Source organism: Melospiza georgiana, chromosome 1, assembly GCF_028018845.1.
Source record: "Melospiza georgiana isolate bMelGeo1 chromosome 1, bMelGeo1.pri, whole genome shotgun sequence".
Classification (NCBI taxonomy): Eukaryota; Metazoa; Chordata; class Aves; order Passeriformes; family Passerellidae; genus Melospiza; species Melospiza georgiana.
In genome coordinates, this window is record NC_080430.1 from 61603053 (window position 1) to 61626437 (window position 23385).

The 23385-nt window shown below is 35.3% G+C and overlaps 1 protein-coding gene across 2 annotated transcripts in view; it reads right to left on the bottom strand.

The window, feature by feature from the left end:
* Positions 1–23385, bottom strand: part of ATP9B (ATPase phospholipid transporting 9B (putative)) — a 156600-nt gene that overhangs the window by 84680 nt on the left and 48535 nt on the right. For both annotated transcript variants that reach the window (XM_058024553.1, XM_058024544.1), the window contains exons 8-9: positions 9066–9160; positions 159–239 (exon numbers count right to left, since the gene is read on the bottom strand). In XM_058024553.1, the coding sequence (XP_057880536.1) occupies positions 159–239; positions 9066–9160 (176 nt within the window). The remainder of the gene's footprint in view (positions 1–158; positions 240–9065; positions 9161–23385) is intronic.

Below are 23385 nucleotides of genomic sequence, written 5' to 3' on the forward strand. Positions count from 1 at the left end.
TTAACAGGATATTTTTAATATGAAGTATTGCCATGGCAGGAACATAGGAAAAAATACTGCTGTAAAGTCAAGGAAAGATCTGGTACAAAGTTGACACTACATGTAGGACTAAGGTATTAAAGAGGAAAGTAGAAAATTTATTAACATGGACTACTTACCCGTGTGAAAGTGCCCTCAAAACTGTGGATATCCAGCTGTGGCTTCTGAGCATAAACATAAGCATTGATTGAAAAGAGATCCTGTAAAACAGAATAATGTATTTGTTATTACTTAAATATAATCATTTATTTTGAAGACCTGGTAAAGATTCCAGTTTATGACCCTCACCAACCCACCCCAAACTAAGCTCACACAACTTTTACCCAACTAAGGAACATGGGGGTTTTTTCTAGTACATCTTGCTATAGAGGAATCACTTTCAAGTTGATATCCTTAATGTGTTTATAGTTCAAAAACTAAACTGTTTTACATTTATGAGTTAGATATTTTTATCTAATTTCTTTTAACAGCCCCATTTTAATTAATTATAGTGTAATCTTACAATATTTTCCAGATATTTGTCCTTCTCAAAATAAAGTGGGAGAGGGAGGACGGTTGATTTATTTGTTGGTTGGGTTTTCTAATGAAACAGGGAAAAAAATACTTTTCCAGCAAAGACAAAGCCAACTGAGTACAAAAGGCAACAATGAAATGGATTTGAGTTCTCTTGAATGCTCCAGCACCCCAGTGAAAACCCCACAAGAAAACCCTACCAGCTTCAGGAAAGCCTGACTACATCAACAGGATTACTCAAATCTTTAAACTCAGGGATACATCAAAACTAGTCTGATAAAATTTGGTCTAACATATTGTGGTACCACTACTCATGACAGCAAACAATCAATCCACAAATGTTCCTACCCTAAAACTAAGAAGAATAGGAAACACCTAAGATAGTGCACTAACAGCCTCTATAAACTGATGGCAGTATACTATAAACAAAAGAAAAAAAACCTTAATAAATCTGATGATTGTTAGATCTTAAGAGTTGTCCCTAGAGGCCCAGGGAAGTTCACCTTAAAATTCTGAAACAATTATTCCATCAAGTAATTGCTCTAAAACATGCACCTTCCACAGCAAAAATACTACAGACTAAAGCCATGATAGAAAGGAATTTGTCAATCACAAAAGCAAATTTTTGGTGCTTTTTAGGTGATAAGAACCAACAGCAGCAAAGGGATTTCAAAAGGAGTTGACCATTTATGCATACACAACAGTCCAATTTCAACTCTGGAGAGGAGCAGATGCTGGATACCAACTCCCAGTCAATCTAAGAATTGCAATCTCTGATCAAATGGAAGATTGTACACCTTCCCACTCTATGCAGCACCTAATTATTTGGGTTATCTCCATCCCTTACTACCAGATGAATCTTGCAAAAGGCTAATCAAACACCATCTCTGGGGACTAAATTACATGGGTACAATACCTTGTTCAAGCTAGCTAGGATGTGCTGCCTTCCAAAGGAGAATTTATTTTACAGCCTCTTTCAAGGACATATAAACCACACCTTGGCACAAATGCTACTTTTAAAAGTAGGCCATTATTTTTTTCCCCAAAATTTTCAATGTAAGAATGTTTCACAATTTGAACAGTAAAAAAAAATTTAACTAAAAGTGCAATTGTCTATCTGTGTTAATGTCTTAAAACCCAACATATTTATATCCTTTCTTATCTCTGATACAATGGCTAGACTGATGAATATCACTATATTTTTGCTTTTCATTATCAAAATGAATGCTTTCTTAAAATCCAGTGTACATTTATGAAATATGTTTGACTTTAGTTTAAAAATGTGTAGCTCTACGAATAATAAATTGTATTTATATTCTGCACACAAGAAATCTCTCATAGCTTCCAAAAAACTTTATATTTCATATGCTTTTCAAAACATGAATGAAATCTGAACACTGAATCTCACAACTTACCTTTATCTTAAACTACTAGACATTTATTGAAGTCTATCACACAAAGTTCATTCATTGCACCCTTGTTCTTCCTACCTACTTTCAACGAGTTCACGAGAAATAATTCATATGAAACTAATACACATGTGGTGTCCTATATCTTCATCATTCACTTCTCTCCAATCTGTTATCACCTACAATTTAGCTAATCTAAGCTATTATGTGCTTTATTATGCAAAGAAAAATAAAGAGTCTCTCAGTAGTGGATAACAGAAGAAAACTAATACCACACACATGCTCATATACACAATAAAAACTGCTAGTGAAATGCGTCAACTTCTCTCTTTTAAAAGAACGCCTTAGTGGGAAGCAAAATTAAAATAAAAGAAAGTAGAAATATACACCTTTTTAAAGTGAATTGGCATTTGTACAGTAATATATTTTCCTTGGTTCTAATCTATTTTTTTCTACGGTGATCTCCTTTGTTTCATCTCAAACGTAAAAGATTCAGTCTACCTATCTACATTCCTTTGGTGTCTTTTTATGTTTTAGTTCCCCTTTTTTATTTCTCATTTAACACCTAAATTTGTGTTTTCCATTTTTTCTTTTTTGAATTTTAACTGTGAAACAAACTTACTTACCTTTGTGAAAAACTGAGATCTGCACATTATTGGCATTACTCAAAAATGCTACAAGCTAGAACTGGCATAGCGTTCCAGAAGGGCATGGGGTTTTTCTGCAAATTAAAAAAAACTATGTTCTGAGTGAAATCTTTCTGCTACTCATGAATTAAATTGGCATTTAATTCATGAGTAGCAGAAAGACATAAAAGCATATTACTTGAGCTCAGTAGATTTCTGAAGTATTTTTTTCATTATTAGGGTAAAGAAAAGAGTTAAAGATTCTTATTTGCTGTAGCCAAGTGTTCTGTACTCCAACTGGACACCATTCTCAGGCCAATAAAATATGGTAGTTTTATAATATGAGGTAAAAAAAAATAAAAACTTGAAGAATGACACAGTTACAGAAGACAAATTTCCTATGGACTCCATTCAACAACCAGGAAAGGTTACTGTAATATAAAGATATTTTTTCACCAAGTGCTGCTTTTCCAGAATGAAAGCTCTGCATTTCTCCTCTCAATGTCTTGAAAGAAATGGTGAGGGTGATTTTAACAAGGAGACATCATGATTTGTAAGCAACACTACATGTAAATATAATTTCCGCTCACTAGGCAAGAAAAAATTACCCTGTTCAGTTATGTCATTGCTTTCCCTTATACAAAAGCAGGGGGAAAGGAAATTACCTTAAACAAAGGATTAGATTCTATTATTTTTAGAAAAGGCAACTACTTTTTATTAATGATTTAACTAATGGGGGATTTTTGAAACTCAGCTTCAGTAAAGACTTACTTTCATACTAATACATTGAACTGCTGATTCACTGAAGCCAAATAATTTTACTGATACCTTCAACAGAAACAGTATTCTATACCTAAAATTACATCACTTTTAGGATGAAATAAGGTCAAATGATCTCATTTATTTTCTTACTCAAGACAAAAAACCACATTTGGGTGGGGATTGTAACAGTTCTAGATTTAAAAAACTATATGAAAGACTTGAATCACAAGTAAAAAATATTCTTATATAAGAGCAGATGAGTTTTTCTTAAAAATTGATATGCATTTAATTATCTCATACTTAAAAATAATAATTGTGAAGAATGCATTTCATTCTTCTACACCTCAAGTCAGAAAATGACTTTGTGACGGTATAATAATGAAAATGCTCTGTTTTGCATTTCACAATTTAAAAATTGCCACAGTTATCAATAACACAGAAAAATCTCCTCTATTAGGTCAAAGGCAACATTTGTTCACCTTACTTAAAGATCATTAAAATACATTCTTAATCATAACATGTAGTTCATTGCAAATAAAATTGCCTTTGGTTCAATAAAACTAATTAAATGTAAATGGTATTGTTTACTGCCGTATGGATCTTCTGATATAAATCAGCAAGTCACCATTTATTGAAAATTACAGTGACCTCACTGCTGTTAATAAATACAGCTGATCACACAAGCTAGAGAAGAATGCCTCAGAACTTGTGTATTGCCAGAACTGTCCCACCTATAACTATGAAACTGCAAGAAACCTAATCCAGGTGTTACCATATTTGCTGCCCAGCCATCATTAAGGGACTTGCTGAAATTTTAATTCTCTGATCACATTAAGTGCTTTAGAAAGACAACAAAATCTGTACCGATCATCTTGGTGGTATCATCTGTTCTTTAAGAAAAGCTCTGAAGGTCTGCAGGGTTGTTTGTGCTGGGTGCCACAGTGGGTAGGATTACAGTGCTGCTCTGGTGACACGGCTGACAGCTCATGCCAACACAAGATACTCACTCTCCTACCTCAAAGGAGGTTGTAGCGAGGTGGGGGTCGGATTCTTCTCCCAGGTAACAAGTGACAGGAGCAGAGGAAATGGCCCCAGGTTGCTCCAGGGGAGGTTTAGATTAAATCTTAGACAAAACTTCTTCTCAGAAAGGGTGCCAGGCATCGGAACAGGTTGGCCAGGGAAGCGGTGGAATCACCATACCTGGAAGTGTTCAAAAGGCATGTGGATGTGGCACTAGGGTATACAGTTTAGTGGTGAACACAGTGGAGCTGTTCACTGGATTCAACAGTCCTAGAGGTCTTTTCCAACCTTAATGACTATGTTTTTACAATTAAAGAAATCAAAATGAGTGATAAATATGGAGAGTTTATTCTATCCAACACTACAGCTAATTATTCATAGTCTACTTTATGTTCAACTTGCATAAATTGTATTTTTTAATTATTAAAAACATATTTCAATATGGAAGCATGAACTATAAGTCTCAGCTTTGAAGTACATCAAAGATATGGAGGAGCCATGTAGTGAGAGTCCTATGTATTGGATAAGTGGGTCCTTATAGTGAGAGTCCTATGTATTGGATAAGTGAGACCCAGCTATTCTAAATGAGCTGCAGCTGCGAAGTCCTTAGCTGGGCAGCAGCTGTGGCTCGTGAAGGTAGCTGGGATAAAAGGGGGTGGGCTGAGGGCCCTGGAGGAGCTCCTGTGAAGCCATGTGGAACTGCATGGCAGAGAAGAGCGGCATGGTAGAAAACCAGCTAGAAGGTATGGACGTTAGAAATATAATAACAATAGGATGGGATGCTAGAAATATGAAATATACAACAAGATAACAACAATTGGTGACCCCAGAGTGATAGAGCCAGGACTGTGAGAAAGGTGGCCAAGAGCTGCAGAAGAACATAGCTATTGAATCAAGGAGCTGTGGCAGCCAGGAGCTGCCAGAAATATGGCCTTTGAGCAAGAAGCTGCGTGTTGTACGAGGCCTTTGGGTCTCGGGATAAAACATGTATTGTAAGGAAATGCATATATTGTACTTGAATATCTATATTGTATTTGAATATATCTGTTAGTAATAGAAAAAGGGGGAAATGTAGTGAGGGTCCTATGTATTAGATAAGTGGGTCCCAGCTATTCTAAATGAGCTACTGGTGTGAAGTCCTTAGCTGGGCAGCAGCTGTGGCTTGTAAAGATAACACGGATAAAAGGGGTGGGCTGAGAGCCCTGGAGGAGCCCCTGTGAAGCCACGAGGAACTCTGCTGCAGAGAGGAGCCCCTGTGAAGTAGAGCGGCCTGGTAGAAAACCAGCTAGAAGGTATGGACTTTAGAAATATAACAACAACAGTATGGGACTCTAGAAATATGATAATAACAATAAGAATGCAACAAAGCCACTGTGGCAGTGATGCTTGATGCGTCTCTGGAAGCCACTGTGGGCAGAGGCTGGCTGAAATAATGTGATCCATCCAGTAACAGCCCGAAACGTCAGCCCAGGGGCAGAGAGGGCAGAGCCGCCGTGACTGAAGCCCGCTGCCCTGGCTGGCACGGGCTCTGCCTGGGAGAAGCCGCCGGGTGCGGGTCCATCACACGGCCATAGGGGCTTTTAGCCTCGGGGCACGCCGAGGGCTGTGCCGGCCTGGGGAGCCGCCAGGGGCGCTCGGGAGCCCCGGGCCGCAGGCGCGCATCGGCTGCACTGCCGGACACGGCAGCAGCACGGTGACTGCGCCATCCGCCTGGCGTTCCGTACAGGAAGGGAACCCCACCGGGTAACTGTAACCAAATAATTCTGGGGACTACATTTTGACTTCCTGTACGGCCCACATACAAATATAGCTTATGACTATATTATAAAGCCCAAAAATAAGCTGACAGTAAAACAGTTACATAATGGTATTTTTTGTTAGTTTGGTATTCACAGCTTGCTTAGACCTCCATACCAATCTCTGAAGTTGTCTATCCACAGAGTTTCTTTACATGGCTGACACTCCTGCATATCACTGTAATTTGAGTAAAGGTAAAAAACATCTTTGCAGAAATCTAATTATTAATGTGCTTTTCTACAGGAATGAAAATAATATTCTGTGATGGGTACTGAGCATCATTTTTTGTGACGGATATGAGAATCCCTTAAAAACCATTTAGATTTGGGTTCATTCGCCTACCGCTCCACCAAAGCAAGTCACAGACAGATGTGGCTTAGGAGCAAAGCAGACATGAGCATCACAAACGTCTAAGTCTTGCTGGGAGCAGCCATTTAAAATAAGCTCAATGAAGAACCACCAGGTGTAAGTGGTTTGTCCATACCCCATAGTAGAATAATTTGGAAGTGTTTCCAGTTTAGTTGGCAGGAAATATTACACCCAGTGTCAGTCACTTCAGAATGAAATGTCAGCTTATGCAGACAAAGCCTTGTCTAGCACTTTTTAAGCACCAATAATGAGTGGTGTGAGAAAGGGCAGAGGCACATCAACTGCTTGGTGGCTTTCATATGCTGCTGGTAGCCAGGAGAGGTGTGTTAAGTGAAAGCAGTTCCTGATTAACCACACTTACAATATGACTGAGGTCACCTACAGCTCAAGAGGGAGAGTATAAAGATCTTGCAAGAAGCCCAGAACAGTTAGATGGAGGTTAACAGCCCTAAGTGGAAACAACTAAGGAAGAAATGGTTCCTACAGTGGGGTACAGCTGACCCCACTATATTTTTTCCCAGATGAACAAATAATTTCTTGGCAATGACTTGCCTTCCCTCCCCTTCACACCCAAAACAACCATCCCTGAAGCGAACCTTCATGTCTGCAGGAAGATGAGGCTGCATGTCCCACCATTCAAATGCAGACATCCCAACTTCAACCACTTCTGATTTACTGGTCTAGAAAAGTTTATTTAGTTCTCCAAATCATACTGCACAGATTTAGCCATAATTTTGCATTATCACCATAGATGTCTAATGCTTTATTTATCAAGTCTATTGATATTTTTTTAAACAAAGAACATAATATAAAAGTTACAATAAAAAAATTTCATGTTCCTTCTAACATGAAAGGTAGAAAGGTAATTCCATGCTTTCTTCTAACAAGAAGGGAAAAACTTTAAACATGTATTTGAATTTTTTTAGGGGAAAAAGAAAAGTTAATGCAAAAGTTTTTTTTTCTTTTCCAAACAATAACGCAGAGAAGCCTCTGCATTGTTACTTACTCCAGATTTCATCAGCCTCAGTAGACCAAGACTTCTAAACTGAGAATATCAAAATTATAATCAACAAATAAAACACTGAGGCAGTGCCTTGCAGAGTATTTGCAACTGCAGTAAGTGATGTTTCCAAAAAAAAAAACAAACAAAACATAACACCTAAGTTGAATACAGGAGTAACTGTTGGAGAAGTACTACTAAATTAAATTTTAAAAAAATTAAAGCAAGATAGAAAGTTGACTGTATTTTAGTCAAATACATTACATGTGTCCCAAATTTGGATATGACTTTCTTTTATGAGAAAACAAGAGAAGGCTTTGATTAAATATTAAAAATGACAGCAGAAGCGTTATTACAAACAGTAAATTCAATTGCAGGTTACAGAATATTTGTAAAAGTCTGTTCTGGCACTAGAACTCATGACTTGAAGCCTGACTTGGCATCTCTGTCTGGCATGATACACCTTTGGTTCCAAACCTTGTTCTCAAATCCTCTAAAGTGCATTTAAAGTGCAATGTAACTACTTCTTCCTTCTGTCACTTTTGAAGGTAGTAGTCAGAGAATATGAACACAGGAGAAAACTTCTCCTTTTTGCTAGTATGACACTGTGGCAGCAACTCTATTTCTGGAAGTGTAACTGCAGAAGTCCTGTTAAGATCCAGCACATAATCTAACACTTTTGCCATTGAGATGGAATATAAACAGTCTTCTTAAGGTCTATTTGCCTTTAATAAAACACTTAAAAGATTTAGTGTAAAAACACCAGAAAATCTGTGGAGGTAAATTTCCACGAGCTTGTCACTTGAGTATGTTTTCAAAGGAGGTCTCCTAATACCAAGCCAACACACCAGTATAACAGAAAGCTTTCCCAGTACAAAGGAAACAATTGAGCTTCTTGTACAGGAGATGTTTATACAATTTTACATTTGCTTTTGTAGGTATGTGTCTATTTTGGATGTGTATATATATACACATATGCACACACACACAGACACACACACTTGTGCTCCTTTTCATGACTGTAGATCTACTTGTGATACAACAAATGAATGTACTCAAAAAATACCCACATTTAGGCCACTCTTAGAGAGCTCTGCTTGCAAGAACTGGCACATTGTACCTAGTTGGATCAGAAAGAATAGTGACAACAAAAAGCACTTCATCTTCCAGAAGCAGATTATGTTTCCCAAGCTCACAAGTAAGTGATTAAAGCAATGGTTCCTGAGACAAGAATAATTTGTACTTGCAGTCTAACACTTGGTTGAAAACACTGTAACTGTGACTTGCTTCTGGACAGTGTGAATCTCTGCATGGACAACAATGAGAACCACTAGGGTGAAAGATGAAAATCCAATTCTGACTCAGTTTCTTTTCATTGCAAAACCAGGAATATTTGTGCCTTATTAATTGTAAAAACTAAGGTTCTGGTAACGGGTATTTTTCAACACCTACATTAACTGTAATAATCTTTTGGACAACAGATATAGATGCATACACAGAAGATAACTTAAAAGCAAACAGAATGCTTACCCCCAAAGCTGGCAATCTTTGTGTGCAACTGACAGCAACCTTCAGTTTCCAGTCTGTTTCCCCATCCAGCTGGTCAGTTCGAATGAAACATGAACCTTGAAGTTACAAAGAGACATCAAACTATTATTTCCATTTCAAAAATTCAGTTTGGGTTAAAAACATGTAAAAGAGCGAAAAAACCCGCAATTTACAACCATTTTAAAATAAATGTGCAAGATATAAAAGATTTGTATTTTGGAGTGTCTGTGTGCTCTCTTCCAGGAATGCTTTAGATATCACACGCACCATTTTTTCTAATAAATTTAGCAATATGTCTGATTTTACCCACATTCAGGCCACATTTCACAGGAATGGAAATAATGTTCTGTCATGGGCACTGAGCATCATTTTTTGTGATGGATATGAGAATCCTTTAAAAACCGTTTACAGATTTCTTCAAAGTTTCTGAGTAGGTTTTCAAATATTATCATCAAGAGATACAACTTCAACTTGAGTTGAAAAAGATTTAATTTCATTTTTTTATATAATTCTGTCACTTGTACAATTCCAACACTACAGAATACTGTATTTTTTTTCTCCATGCTGGTATAACATCACAAACTTTCAGTGCTTATTGTCTCCTGCCTTCTCTGAAAAAAAAATAAATTAAACAAGTCCTTAATATGGACAGCATTCAAAACAATGTGGAATTGAATGTATGATACTTAAAAGAAATATTTTTGAATCATCTGCAACTATTGGTGGTCCAAGACTAAAGAAACCTGTCAACACATGCAAAGTACTTAAGATATGAGGGAAACTCAAGATACACACTGATATACACCAAAGAGAATCAGTGTGCTGTACAGACCAAAGACCAGGATTGAAGGAACAGAAAACTGAGAACGCTGCAGATCCTACCCTTACCCCCGTACATAGTTTGATGGATACCATCAAGTCTGGAGTATTACATGCATTACTAATGTAAGATTCAAAAAAGACCACACACAAACAGCACAAATGTATTAAAAATACAAAATTAACTGCCGTTCTACTAAGCTTGAAGCCTTTTAAAAAGGTGGTAAAATTTTAGCAACACTCTTCACAACTGCTACACTAGAGAAGCCGTAAATATTTCTGAAGTAGTAATTACAATTTCCTTTATACTACAGCTAAACAAATGTATACAGTATTGTTACTGGGTGCTATGGGTCTGCAAATAATAGATTTTACAAGTTTTTAATAAATTTTAACTAACAGACATTAATGTAAACACACATATTTCTGTCTGTATTTCAACCAATCCAATAAAAACTAACAAAGTAATTTTACCCCCAGAAGTGATGTGGTAGCAATTAGGTGGAAGGAAACACTGCAAAGGAGTTTGTCCAGGTTTGAGTCTCATTATAGACAAGAAGAAGGTCTGCTAGAATGTGTCAAGGCAGTATGCCAAGAAAGGGTACCTACCAGTGAACATAAATTGACAGATTATTTTATAGGACAAGTGGACCCTGGTGTAAGTAAAGTCTAATAGAACTCAATGTTTTATCCATCAAAGTCTGCAAATTAAGCAGTTTGATGAATGGTTGCCTGAAAAGACATGCTTGAGAGAAAGCCACCTGAAATTGTACCTGACTAAAAGGTAGTGTTCTTGCACAACAGACTTCAAAGAATCTTACAAGCTTTCATGTAACAGCTCTATTTATATTAAGGGCATTGTAAATAAACAAATTTTTAAATGTTAATATAGACAGCTCTCAGAAAACATTATCACGGCTAAATTTCACCCAAAGTTCACAGATGCAAGCTGCAAAGCTGCGTCCGAAGTTCTTGAAAAGCTGGTTTTAAATTCTTAATAGAATTCTTTATGAATTTTCTTCTTAGAATAAAATACTATAAAGCACTTTTTGAAGAGTCAGCAACATCCACTGCATTATAATGAAGTGTGAGGTACCTAGAAACACCACGGTATCACTGCATTTTCATTCCATGGCATAGATGAGCCTAGTCTCCATCATACCTTTCCTGTACAAGACATTTCATGGTTCTCTTTACCCTTGCTGTCAATGGTTGCTCTCTTGCATCAATTTCATTTAGAATTATACTATAGATCAATGCAGTTCAAGACCAGTGTGGCTGCTGTGAATGGTTGACTGCACATATATTCATTTAATAGAGCTCACACTATGACATGTATTGGCCAGCTGCATTTCCTCTTCACTTCAGCAGTTCATTTCATCAATAACTTATCTCATAGCCTGTTTCCCTTTTATCCAGAAAAAAGGACTGCTTTCTGCCAAGTCAGCTTTCAACAGTGATCACAAAAGCAAAACTGAAACAATACAATCCTCTCCTCCACCTCAAATATTGCAGTAGATTTGACTAAGTAATTTTAACTATTCTCTAAGTTAACTCAGCTTAACTAAGCTATAAACATGGAAGATTAAATATGTAATTGGAAAGTATAAAAAAAGAACTCTTCACCCCTACCAAAAACCTTTAATTTTTGTAAAACTAAATATTCTCCACTGTGTATTCTGTGGAAGTCACGTGTACTTTACCTTTGAGAGGTATTTGAGTCAGCAGTACATAAAACTTCTAAAAATCAAAGTCTTTTGAAAAAAAAGTATTTTTATTTTTCCATTTTAAAATGCTTGGAAGCATTGTACCCTCCTCCCTCAATAACAAAATTAAAACCAAAAAGCTTATACAAAAAAGTAGTAAAAATTGTGTTACATACTTAAGAACAATGTGAAAAGTCTCTTACATTTCTAACCCAAATATGACATGCCAGAAAAATAAAAGAATCCCCAAATCATCTACACATGTCAGGAGTTGTTATTCCTTCTGAATACAGAAATAGCTCTTGAACCTGACAATTATTTTACAGCACACAAGAATTTTTTTGAAGCTTGTCCTGCTTTTAAAAATGAGGCATTTAAGGAAATGCCATTAAGTATTTTAAGTATTTACCAATCAAAAGTAGCTGTTTACAAAAAGAAAAAACTAAAAAATAAAAATTTAAATACACACTGAACGTGAGAAATTTTCATAAGGCTATATATAAAGAAGAATGCACAAAATTAAAACTTCTACCTTATACAGTGAAGCACTCAGCTGCTCATTTCCCACAACTATACAGTTCTTTAAAATTAGTAGACAAAGTTGTACATTGTGAACATCTGACTTATTTCCATCATTCAAGTGAAAATTTTGGAATTATCTGAATTAGAATTTAAGATTAATTCAAGGAAATCACACTGGATCTATATAGATTAAGCATTTATCAAAAGTGGTACAAACTTCATGAGCACATTTAAACTAATTTACAAGTATGTAATATTCATTGAACCTAATCAGTTGAAGACAGGCAGAAATCAACATAGAGCAATGCATGCAAAGTGCTGCCCAAAGACCAACTAAACTGATTTTTGAAACCTTTTCAGCTGAAACTTTGAAAGTTGGATGCTTAGGAAAGTCTTGGAGCTACAATTCTGTTTTGGTTTCACAATTCTGTTTGGTGGTTTAGGAAAAGCTCAATTATTTGAGTTCTGTCCAGAATTTATCCTAAGGTTACTTTTCCAAGGAAAAATTGCACATCAATACAAAGGATTAAATGATTTTAAGAACTTGAAATAACTATGTAACTTCACATTATAAGGATACATTGATAATTATTAAGACCTCTTATTTATGTTTTTTGATATATCATGGATAAAAATACATTTTTAAAGGTATTTTGTGTGTTAGTAGAATATTGAAGAAAAGTAATGCTTACTTCAGTAGCTTTTACAGTGTTTTGAAATAGAGATAAAAAAGCTTATCTATGATGGCACTAATCTTGAGCCATAATATGCCTGGCCTAGATTTGTCAAACAAACTCTGTATTGTTAATACAGAGTAAGCAGGAAGAATTCTACTTAGTGTGTGATGGACTTAAGGCTTCAATCAGATAATACCTGAAGGACGTGTACATGTCTAATGCTTTTGGGAATGGTGTACATGTGCACATGCAGCAGTTACCTACCTGCCTCTAGGAATCCTGAACTAAAATTCTCAAACTAAATACAGGTCATCCTTTGAAAAAGCTGGGAATATTTTCACCTTAAAAAATGCGCAGGAGAGAAAAAAAAAAAAGGAAAAAATTCTTCCCCAAAACCAGAAAGGGAATCTCCTTAATCAAGTAAAACACATTTATATCATACCCTTTCTCTTAATACTATGCATCATCACCAGGTTATCACCAGCCTAATTTTTTTATACTACCAAACTTGCTAATCATAGCTTATGTATTAATTTCCTTATATGTAGATGTTTTTAAATTCCTGAAATTATAGTGATGTATATGAACTTTCAATAATATCAAACACTTCCGTTTTATTTTTATATACATACTTCAGAATATTAAATACAGCTTTTAAATTAAGCTTCTGAAAACAAGCTATTACTTGGGATGTTACATATTTTCTTAAATGATTTCTAGCTTCCAGGGTTTATTTAGAAAGTCAGTCAGAAAAGAAAATTTGCTGGCTATTAATTAAATTATTTGTTTCTATTTTATTTGATTTGGAAACGTTATTTCTGTTAAGCAGAAAGATGGATAATTTCTCCTCAGAACAATTACCTTAATATTCAGCCTGTTAAACAAGTAGCTTTTATAGAACTTTTGCTTAACACAAGAAACCCAAAATTGACAGACTAAAGCAATTACTTCACAAAATGAAAATAATTTATTCCTTGTAGAACTGCATCCCTTGATTTTAATGGAAAGCTGCAATGAAAAAAAAAATCATGTTATCCTAATAACATTGAGATTTAATATTTGAAATATGTGGGGAAAGGAAATCTCAACTGGCCTAGAGAAGTTGATTTAGTTTGTCGCAGAATCAAAACTCTGTGCTATTTGTAGCCTCTCCTGCGTTAGTTTACATACATTCCTGCATATCCTAGACATTTTAATTTCACACATGGCTTTAGGCAAAGACTGTTCTGTTGTATACTTTTCTTAGTAGCCTAATGGTGCCCTTAAATAGCCAGACAGACACAGAATATCTTACCAGGTATGAAAATATGACCTAATGTTCTTTATTAGGCAGTAATACTCTTGAATAATCCTAGACTGCATAACTGAATCCAAATACCTTAAAATGAATTCATCAACTGATGGAAATTATGAGCAAATCAGACTCTGAAAATGGCAAGCAAAAAGTTTACGTAGAGTGGCATGATGAAAAGACCGAGCTTCCTCCTTACTTCCTTCTTGATCATGAAGTCTACTGGCTTTGCTTTTACAAAGAGAAGGTTGGAAAATATGCTAATACCTAAAGATAAAATATGCTAATACCTAAAGATAAAATATGCTAATGCTTGCTTTCCAGGACTGGCCATGTTTCTGGACAAATAGCAACATGAAAAATTAAGATAGCTTTCTTGACATAACTAAGCTATCCAACTTGTCCAGTATCCAAACTTAATTTTCATTTCCTGACTCCTGGCCTGTAGGAAGGGTCTGAGAAAGCAGTTCTAAGTCATGAGATGAGACACAAGAGGATTTTCAATTCAGGAAAAAGAAACCCTGCTAAGGAATAACTTATTCAGACTAGCATTAAAAACCAACAAAGTAAATGACACATCATAAAAGGAGTTGCACACTTTGATCCTTCACTATTTCTGCTCTTGCTTTGAGCAATAATTTAGAGCAGATCTTGTCTTTGACTACATCTATTAAATCAGCATTTTGAGTGAAATTATTTTTTTCAATATTTCTATTTTTAGATTTCACAAGTACATGGAAATCCACAGGGCCTTACCAGTCAACCCATCTATGGGATTTGTTACAAACATCAGTGTACACAGTAAAGAATAATGTATAAGAAGTTAATCAACACAGAAATTCTAAAAACTGTATTTAATTTTCTCTCAAAAAACATTAAAGTTAATAGATTTCTGCTTGCATTTTTTTGCCAATTACCAGCAAGCTTTAAAAGTCGACTTGCCAATAAGCACTAAAGTAAACTTATAGGTATAATTCAAATATGCCATAGCACACATTTTGATGTTATAGAGTAAGGAAGATGCTTCAGAGGGAAGCAACTATAATTTAGTTGTATATAGCAGATGTACAGGAATATGCATATTTTACAAGCATAATAAAAGCAAGGCGCCCCAGTCTTGAAAAGGTATTGTTTTTTCTGCATAAATGCAGGGTTCAATTCCACACTCCATTACAGATATTGTCAAAAAGCAACCCTATAATGTACTTATATTAGTAAAAAAAAATTCATAAAAGTGAATTACATTTACTTTCTATAATATGTAACTGATAAGAATTCCTGTCAGTTATTATTAATTAGAGATAATGCTAAACCATCACTACATGTCTGGGTTCTTCTCTGTCCAATCTAACTAAATAAAATTATGTCTGCCTTCTCTCGCCAGACCTGTATCCAATGAATTTTTTACAAATGAGAACAACAGCTACAACTAATGCCTTTCAAGCCTCAGCAAAACTGAATTATTAAATCTGTCTGCCTATATCCTATTACAGCCTACTTATGAATACTTGATTTTATTTTGTATAATTGAAAACAGTTGTCAGGAAAGAAAGGTTTTAACGGCAATCAAATTACGATCAACTGGTATAAGTGTCAGAGTGAAGAGCTTGTGTCAAGTGTTGATGAATTAATTGATGGGTCAGTGGGAAACATGTGGAACTGCAGTGCCATAAACAGCTTTATATTTTCTGGCAATATTACCAGCCTCCCAGCTTTAAGTGGAAAACATTGAAAGAGATGGGTTACTAGAATGTACTCAGCAAAAGAAAACAGACTTTGACTTTGCACACTGAACACCAGATCATTTACAAACAACTTAATTTTTAAATCATTTATATTACTTAAGTGACTATGTACATGAAAATTTTAAACTGATGACAAGGTGAATAGCAGCACCAAGATGACATATTGGAGTACAGAGTTTCATTTACTATTCTAATGAACAGCTTTCAATTATGGTGGCATCTTAGGAGGAACAAAACCGCAAGACACCTGAAACATCCTAAACGTTTAAGCTCCATCACCATTCCAGAGGACACAAATTTATGAAAGACTAAATTAGTTTAAAAGCATTAATTTCTCTTAAGACCAGAGAAGAACTGTGTGTACTTGAGATATTTGATCTGATTAAGAAACCGATGAAGCAATTGATTAATTGGAATTTAAGCCATCAGTCACTGGATCCATGAACAGTTTCATTTACATTCTAAACAATCAGCTGATGGTCTTATAGGATACCATGTATTAATACACAGTCAATATGATACCCCTAAACTCATCACAGCTCCTTATTGACAAGAACTTGGACGTTTTTTAATCCAAGCTTGATCACATTGCATCTTTTTTGAATTGTGGTATTGATTCACTACGCTTCAGGAATTTTTATCTCTATTAAAACATTATGGAATTTTCAGATATAGCAAACAATGTTCCAAGTTTAAAAAGTCTAAATTCGTATTCACATTCTAAAATTCTGGCTTATTGATTTATATTATTCGAGATATACAGAAGGATACTAAAAAACATTAATTTTTCCTTTTAAGAGGATCTGATGCACCACTTTCCTCCATTATTCATCTGATGCATACTAGCAATCTCATTTTGCAGAAAGCCACTGATACAGATACAAGATGGTGTACATTATTTACATATTCAGAGTAATGACTAAATCAAAAAGCCTGCCATAGACAATGCTTAGAACACTGAAAAAATTCTCACTTTTCAGATAAAATATAAATACCAGCTAAACAGCTCCATGATTTGAGAGCTCTGGAAGCATAGCAGAACTCACTGTCCCCATCAATGTTCCTAATGCACTTATGTATTTCTAAAGACCAGTAACACGAAAAAGTACATATACACCTCAAAGAAGAGTGCTTGTAGAAGACTTAAGGAGCATTTCCTCTTTTGATGAAAGCAGAGCTCACAGAGGAGGTTGGGAAAAGCATATGGCCAAATATACCAGGATCCACTGAGAACATGTTTTGCTTCCAAGATTTTAGCAGCAATAATAATCAACTTGAAGGACAGTCTAACTAAATTAGGAGGAGTAGTAATAAAAGCCTTCGTATCTCATAAAACTTAAACACAGAAAAGTACAAGTCAAAGGAGCTGACAAAGCCATCAGGGTACAACAGGCATGTGAAAAACATGAGGATAAATTTCTAGTTAAAATTTAGCAGGGAAAAGCAAATTTTCCTTTACTGTTTGGTAACTGGAAAGAAGCAAGAGACTCAGCTATGAAGATTTAACACTGGACTTTACAGATGCTTTAGAGACAACATGTTATAAACTTCCACACAAGGAATTCTTTAAACCTACTTTTGCAAGAGTAATTTTAGTTTTTCTACTTTCACAGTCTTTGACAACATATCAACAAGTCTATCAGCACTTAATATACATATATTTGTTTGCCTGACTTGCCCTGCTTCTGACATCTGCTTTGATGATCTCACCTTCAGTTTCTCTACATTGTTTCCCAAAAATGGGGAATTGTTTGGGATTTCGGGACATTCAGGCTGCTACTCAAGCCAAGCCACCAAATCCCCTCAAATTTCTGGGAAAATGCATTCTCACTGGCAAATAGGAAGAGGCTCATTTATGCGAACACAACACACAGTCTCCTTACACATGAATTTTCTCAACTATAACTAGTCTTTTTTTTAAATACAGAAAAAAAAATTAGAATATTTCTTTGCTAACACTTATTTTGCTGCAAAGCTAATGAAACACATGGATTGTACTAGTCAGACAAGTATGCAGAAAAAATAAAATAATATCTGATCATGTCTTCTAATAATATTTTACTGTGTAATTTTACAGCTCTAATAGAAGAGTAGAATATTATTTGGAGCCTAACGTCTGCCAAGACCACCTCCTTCCACTACATAACATTCATACTATCTGACTACATTTTAAACAAGTAGCTGATCACATCAAATCACCCGTACTCAGTGGCTTAAAGCAGATACCAAAACATTTCAAGCCTGAGTTAAATCAAATGCTAAAAACGGAATAGGAACTGAAACAGAGAAACAGATTAAAGTAGTTTGGACAGATTGTTGGCAGCTACTCATGCCCTGAAGATAAACTTTTATCTAGCCGTATGTGCAAAACTTAACTCTAGTCATTTATCATTCTCTATAGCAATAGATTTTCAAAGCATTTTAGTTTCCAGACAGGTAGGTTTTACAACACTTGTTTTCTAAACATAATAGAAAATTCCAGAATGTGTGACAAATGCAACTCCTTCAGCCTTATGATCTGCAGTAGCTGGTTTTATGAAGAAATAAAAAGTGACATCAGCTGCACAACAGAATTCCAAACTGACATTTTCTCCTCTGGTTTGATTTTCAAATATCTGAAGTTCCAGGCCAGGCTGGGACCGAGACAATCAAGTTGTTTGTAGAACACTCACTCCTAACTGTCCAGAATATATACACAGTACTAGCATCACCTTTATTATATTTTTCCTTGCAGTGAGTTTGGAGTTTCATTCTTTGATACAAATGTTCTACTAATATTTGCTTTTTAAGACCTACAAAACTAGGTATTTTAAATAAGTAAAACGTAGTTGGGAGCACAATGCTCTCTTTTTGTATAGAAATGCTTAAGAACTTATCATTTTCAAAAAAATGTCTTTAATGAGCAGACATTGTTTGAGATGGTAGACTCTGGTGTATGCCTTTACTGGTTAACTCACAGCTCCTTCCAACAGAAAATCAACTTGCATGAATGATTATTTAGGCTTGTACTTGCATTGCAGAGTTTATGCCAGTTAAATGATTTGCATTTAAATAAAAATCGCATCTGAGAATTATATTGCTACAGAAATGAATTGCTACAAAGCCTCAAAATAAAAATTATTTTCCTGTTTTATTCCCACATTTTCCTTATACCATTGTTGCTAAAGTAATTACAAGTAAAGAATCTTGAAAACTTAACTACAAATTTTAATGCAAGGGAGATTACTCTTTTTGCTACAATTCTAAAAAGTATAAAGATGTTTGCAACTAGTATTTTATGCCTGAGCAAAAATACCATTTTTAAATAATTTCATAAGTGGAATACAAAACACTGATCTATGCAATGGAAAATGTCCATGGGCACCTTGACAAGCTGGAGAAATTGGCTGATGAGTAAGCACCAGAACAATGTAAGAGTGACCTGAAAAATCCTGCATGCAGCAACTGTGCAACTTGCATTACTTTGGAAAGAGTTAAATGTTCTTCACAAAGGACTGTAAGAATTTTTAAATGATTTTCCATTTCCCTACTGCTTGCATTGCACAGCTGTAGTGGAGGACAGTGTTTTGCAATGTCCACACCACTAAGTTATTATGTACTGGATTTAAGGACAAACAGTCCAAAACTGGTTTATGATAAAAACGTTTGCATGAGAGTATGCACGACAGCAGTGGAACTGATCAACCATTGGGAGTTGCTCCCTCCAGAGTATCACCTCTACAATTAAAAAAGAAAACAAACCAAAACAAAAACCTATTTTGTGAATTTAGTAGCTGTTGTGAAATCTAAAGCAGCTGAGATATTAAAATAAATTTGTGACTTTATTTTACCAGACATCTACATATACATCTTTTTTATGAACTTTTACAAGTTTGTTAAAAGAGAAATATTTTAAAGCAGTACTCTCACTCTTGAAAAAAAATCCTACTTTTCCAGAAGCAATGGCTGTTACTCTACATGAAATCAAATGTCTACAAAAAAATTTAACTCTATGCAGAAGACTTGTGCTAGGAAAGAAGACTATGGGCAGGAAAGCTGAAGCAGACCAGGAAAACCACTTCCTATTCACCCTTTGGAAGTTCAGTTTCACCAGAAAAGGCTAAAGAGAAAATGCAGCTCTATCTTCCATATCATCACAAAGCACTATCTGTGACAAAGAGGAGTTGGGAACAATCAAAAGAGTTTGACTAAGATTAAGCAATTCTACTCCTGCAGTACCCTTCCAGCACTGTGATTAGTCTGTCATAGGCCTAAGTAGTTAGCAGTAATACAGAAACAATCTTTTGCAGTCCTAGTGTCCATGGAGCATATCACAAGACTTAAAACTTTTTACCCCTTGGCTATTCCAGCTGCAGATGTACACAATTAGTTCCTTTAGCTGTAATTCCACGTACAATGCTATTCTGCCATGCCATTTTTCTACCAGCAACTTTTGACTTGTGGCCGATTTCAACCTAGTTTGGCAGCACAATGGACTCAAAACTAGCAAGTTCCCTGAGGTTTTGTGAAACAAGAGAGGATGAAAGAGCCATATGAATAAAAGAAAAGCCAAGCTGGTAACTCCAAACAGTTATCTGTTCCAGGACCTAGCAAAAATTGATACCTAAAATCAACATTTGCTTAGCTCAGAACTTGCCACTACATTTGCCAGCTTTTCACCATGAATAATAACAATCTGGAATTATTAGAGGAATGTAAATGAAAAGCTTGTCTGGAAAAAAAATAAGCTTAATTCATTCTTTTTTGACACTTTGTAGTCACCCTATAAAGTTTGTATTCCTCTCAAAATTTCACATTTGAAAGTAGAAAGAGCACAAATTCCAGAAACACTGAGTCTTACAGTCACATGCACCAGATTTTCTGGCAGGACCAGACCCATGCTCAGAGCACATGTTACCATAGGAATACCTGAGCTGGATCAGAAGCCAGACACTGCACCAAGGCACAGCCAATGAGGAGTGCAAGGACTGTAGCTCACAGAAGGAAAGAGTTTATCTTTGAAATTTTTCTTGTGTTTTTACACACACAGTATCTTTGATGCTCCCATAATGAAGTTGTTAACACATGCTTCAGTTGTCAGTTTCTGGGGACAAATATAAAGTTATTTGATGATCTCTGGAATGCCCTGTCTAGCCTTTGATTTTTGACTGAGATGGCATATAGACAAATGAAATGCAGAGAACATGCCAAACAAATTAAAAATGATCCTGGAAAGTTTTGTTAAGGGCCACTTAAGATCTAGTTTAATTTCAGCAAGGGAGTTTTGTGTTGGTGTAACAGAGATCTTGCCTACATTTGCATAACAGCTTTACTCTAAGGTAGTCAGTTGATTTTGGCATGCTGCCTGCTTATACAGAAAATGATAATAACCTTTAAACCATCTTTTGCAGCCAGCTCAGCATGAACATTTCCTTTTATTTGGTGGAAAGCTGATAAATGGGACAAATCATCCAAATTTCTTGTCACTTCTGCCATATATAATGAATAAAATCAAGATTCAGCCATAGATAATCCCCTCCTACCTTTTCAAATACATACAACTCCAACATATTGCTCCACAAGCTTTTCATGCCTAATTTTCATAAATTGTTTTTCTTTATTTTGGAAGTCCATGAAAATCTTTTGGAAACCTCTGTTATGCAGGGAGCCAGACAGCAGCAAAGAATTCACATTTGAGGAATGATTTCCACCTGCTCCATCCCCCTGGGAAGTAATTCTGACTGAAAATACAAACAGCCATCTAGCTGCCTCCATCCATGAAGGAGAGGAATATGAGTGTTACAGACTGTCACATGAATACCAAAGAAAGTGCCACCGATATGAGCCTTTAGATTATAACTTCTGTAAAGTCTGATCAATAAACATAGGAAACTTAGAAATTAGATACAGGCACACAATTGACATCGAGTTATTATAGCAGATCTTTGAAGAGATCATTCTACCTAAAAGACAATGCATTTGATAAAGGAAAAATATAGCTAACAAGAAATTAGTTTTATCAAAATAAGCTTGATACCCCAGAATGCAGCTTCTGCTATGCACAGTTAAAAATATCCTAGAAAACTCTAAAAATGCAATTGGGGGTGGGGGGGTAAGTTTATGGATGAACTTTGTAAGCTGTCTATTTATAACTCAAATTGCTTCTTCTTTTGAGTGATGATGTAGGATACTGCAGTGCTGCAGACTGCATTAATATGTAATGTAAATATTGAAGCTGGAAAATTGTACTTTACCCCAAAAGAAGCTTACAGGGAGGTTTGGATTTTGAGATTAGTTCAAACTCTCTAAAGAGTTCATTACTCTTTAGAGATTTATAGTAAGAAGCTATAGTTAAACTGCTTTATTACACAGGAGATAAAATTACATATAGATAAAACCATGCAAAAACTATTTCACAAAGTACTTACAAGTTTCAACTATAAATTAAAGCATAAATCAGTCAAAACTGCAACATCAGGAAGAAACAATTACAGATGTAAGTGTTCACTCTTTAGTCAAAAAACAATTAATGCCATATGCTTGAAGTTTAGGAAATTATTTTTGCGTGGTTTTGCTTTCTTTTTTTGTTTTTAAAGAAGTGCAGCACCAATAAAACTAGTTAACCTGTTGCTTGTAAACAGAAAATTAGGCTTTTTAATAGATTGAGGTTCTGAGAGGGGATAAAAATAAAATCCCTGTATCCTGAACCAGAGGATGGTTAACAAAAATGGAGCTTATATAAGACCAGTAGAAGACTGTCACTCCAGGCCAGTTATAGATGTCCACTGCATGTAATCAGCATCAACAAGACACAGTAACTATACAGAAATTTCTTCTTTTAGCAAATATATAGCTCTCCCGGAGTTCCGTAGGCTATCAGAAGTATTTTTGTCTTCTCTTTCAAATGATCTCTACAAATTTAGGCTTTTATCTGAAATATATGATAGAACTTCAGTGCCACAGTGAAATACTATGTGCCACTAATATGGAGCTTACCAATATCACAGCTATTAACTTTGTGAAATTTAGTGCTGTCTGACAAATACCAGACAGTTCTTCAGGATCTGAAGAGAAATGGTAATATAAAGGAGGAAAACTCATTTGAGTTATACACAGGGGCATCCAGTAGTAATTTCTAAAGTTTACAAAACAGCTATAATTTATAGGGTTCCTATAAAGGAAATATTTGTTTCTCAAAGATTAAGAGTAGTCCCCTATCACCATGTGAAGAGTAATGGAGCTAACAAGCAGCACTTTTCTTTCTCTCATGCAAGAAAATTCCTGGGTTTTTGGCTTTTTTTTTTTTTTTGACTGACTAAAAAGGCAGTATTATTTCGAAGTAAAAGAACCCAAAAAAGTTATTTCAGGAGTTCAGATCATTGTAATAAATTTTTCCAAAAATAGTTATTTTAAACATATATTAGGAGGTTCAGATTTGAGTTCTTGCAAATGTAGTAACAGAAACACAATCAGATGACATTTAAAGGTATGTTGCAAGACAATGATCAGTTGGAAATCATGTCAAAATGTGAAAATAATGACAAATCATGCTAATAAAATGCA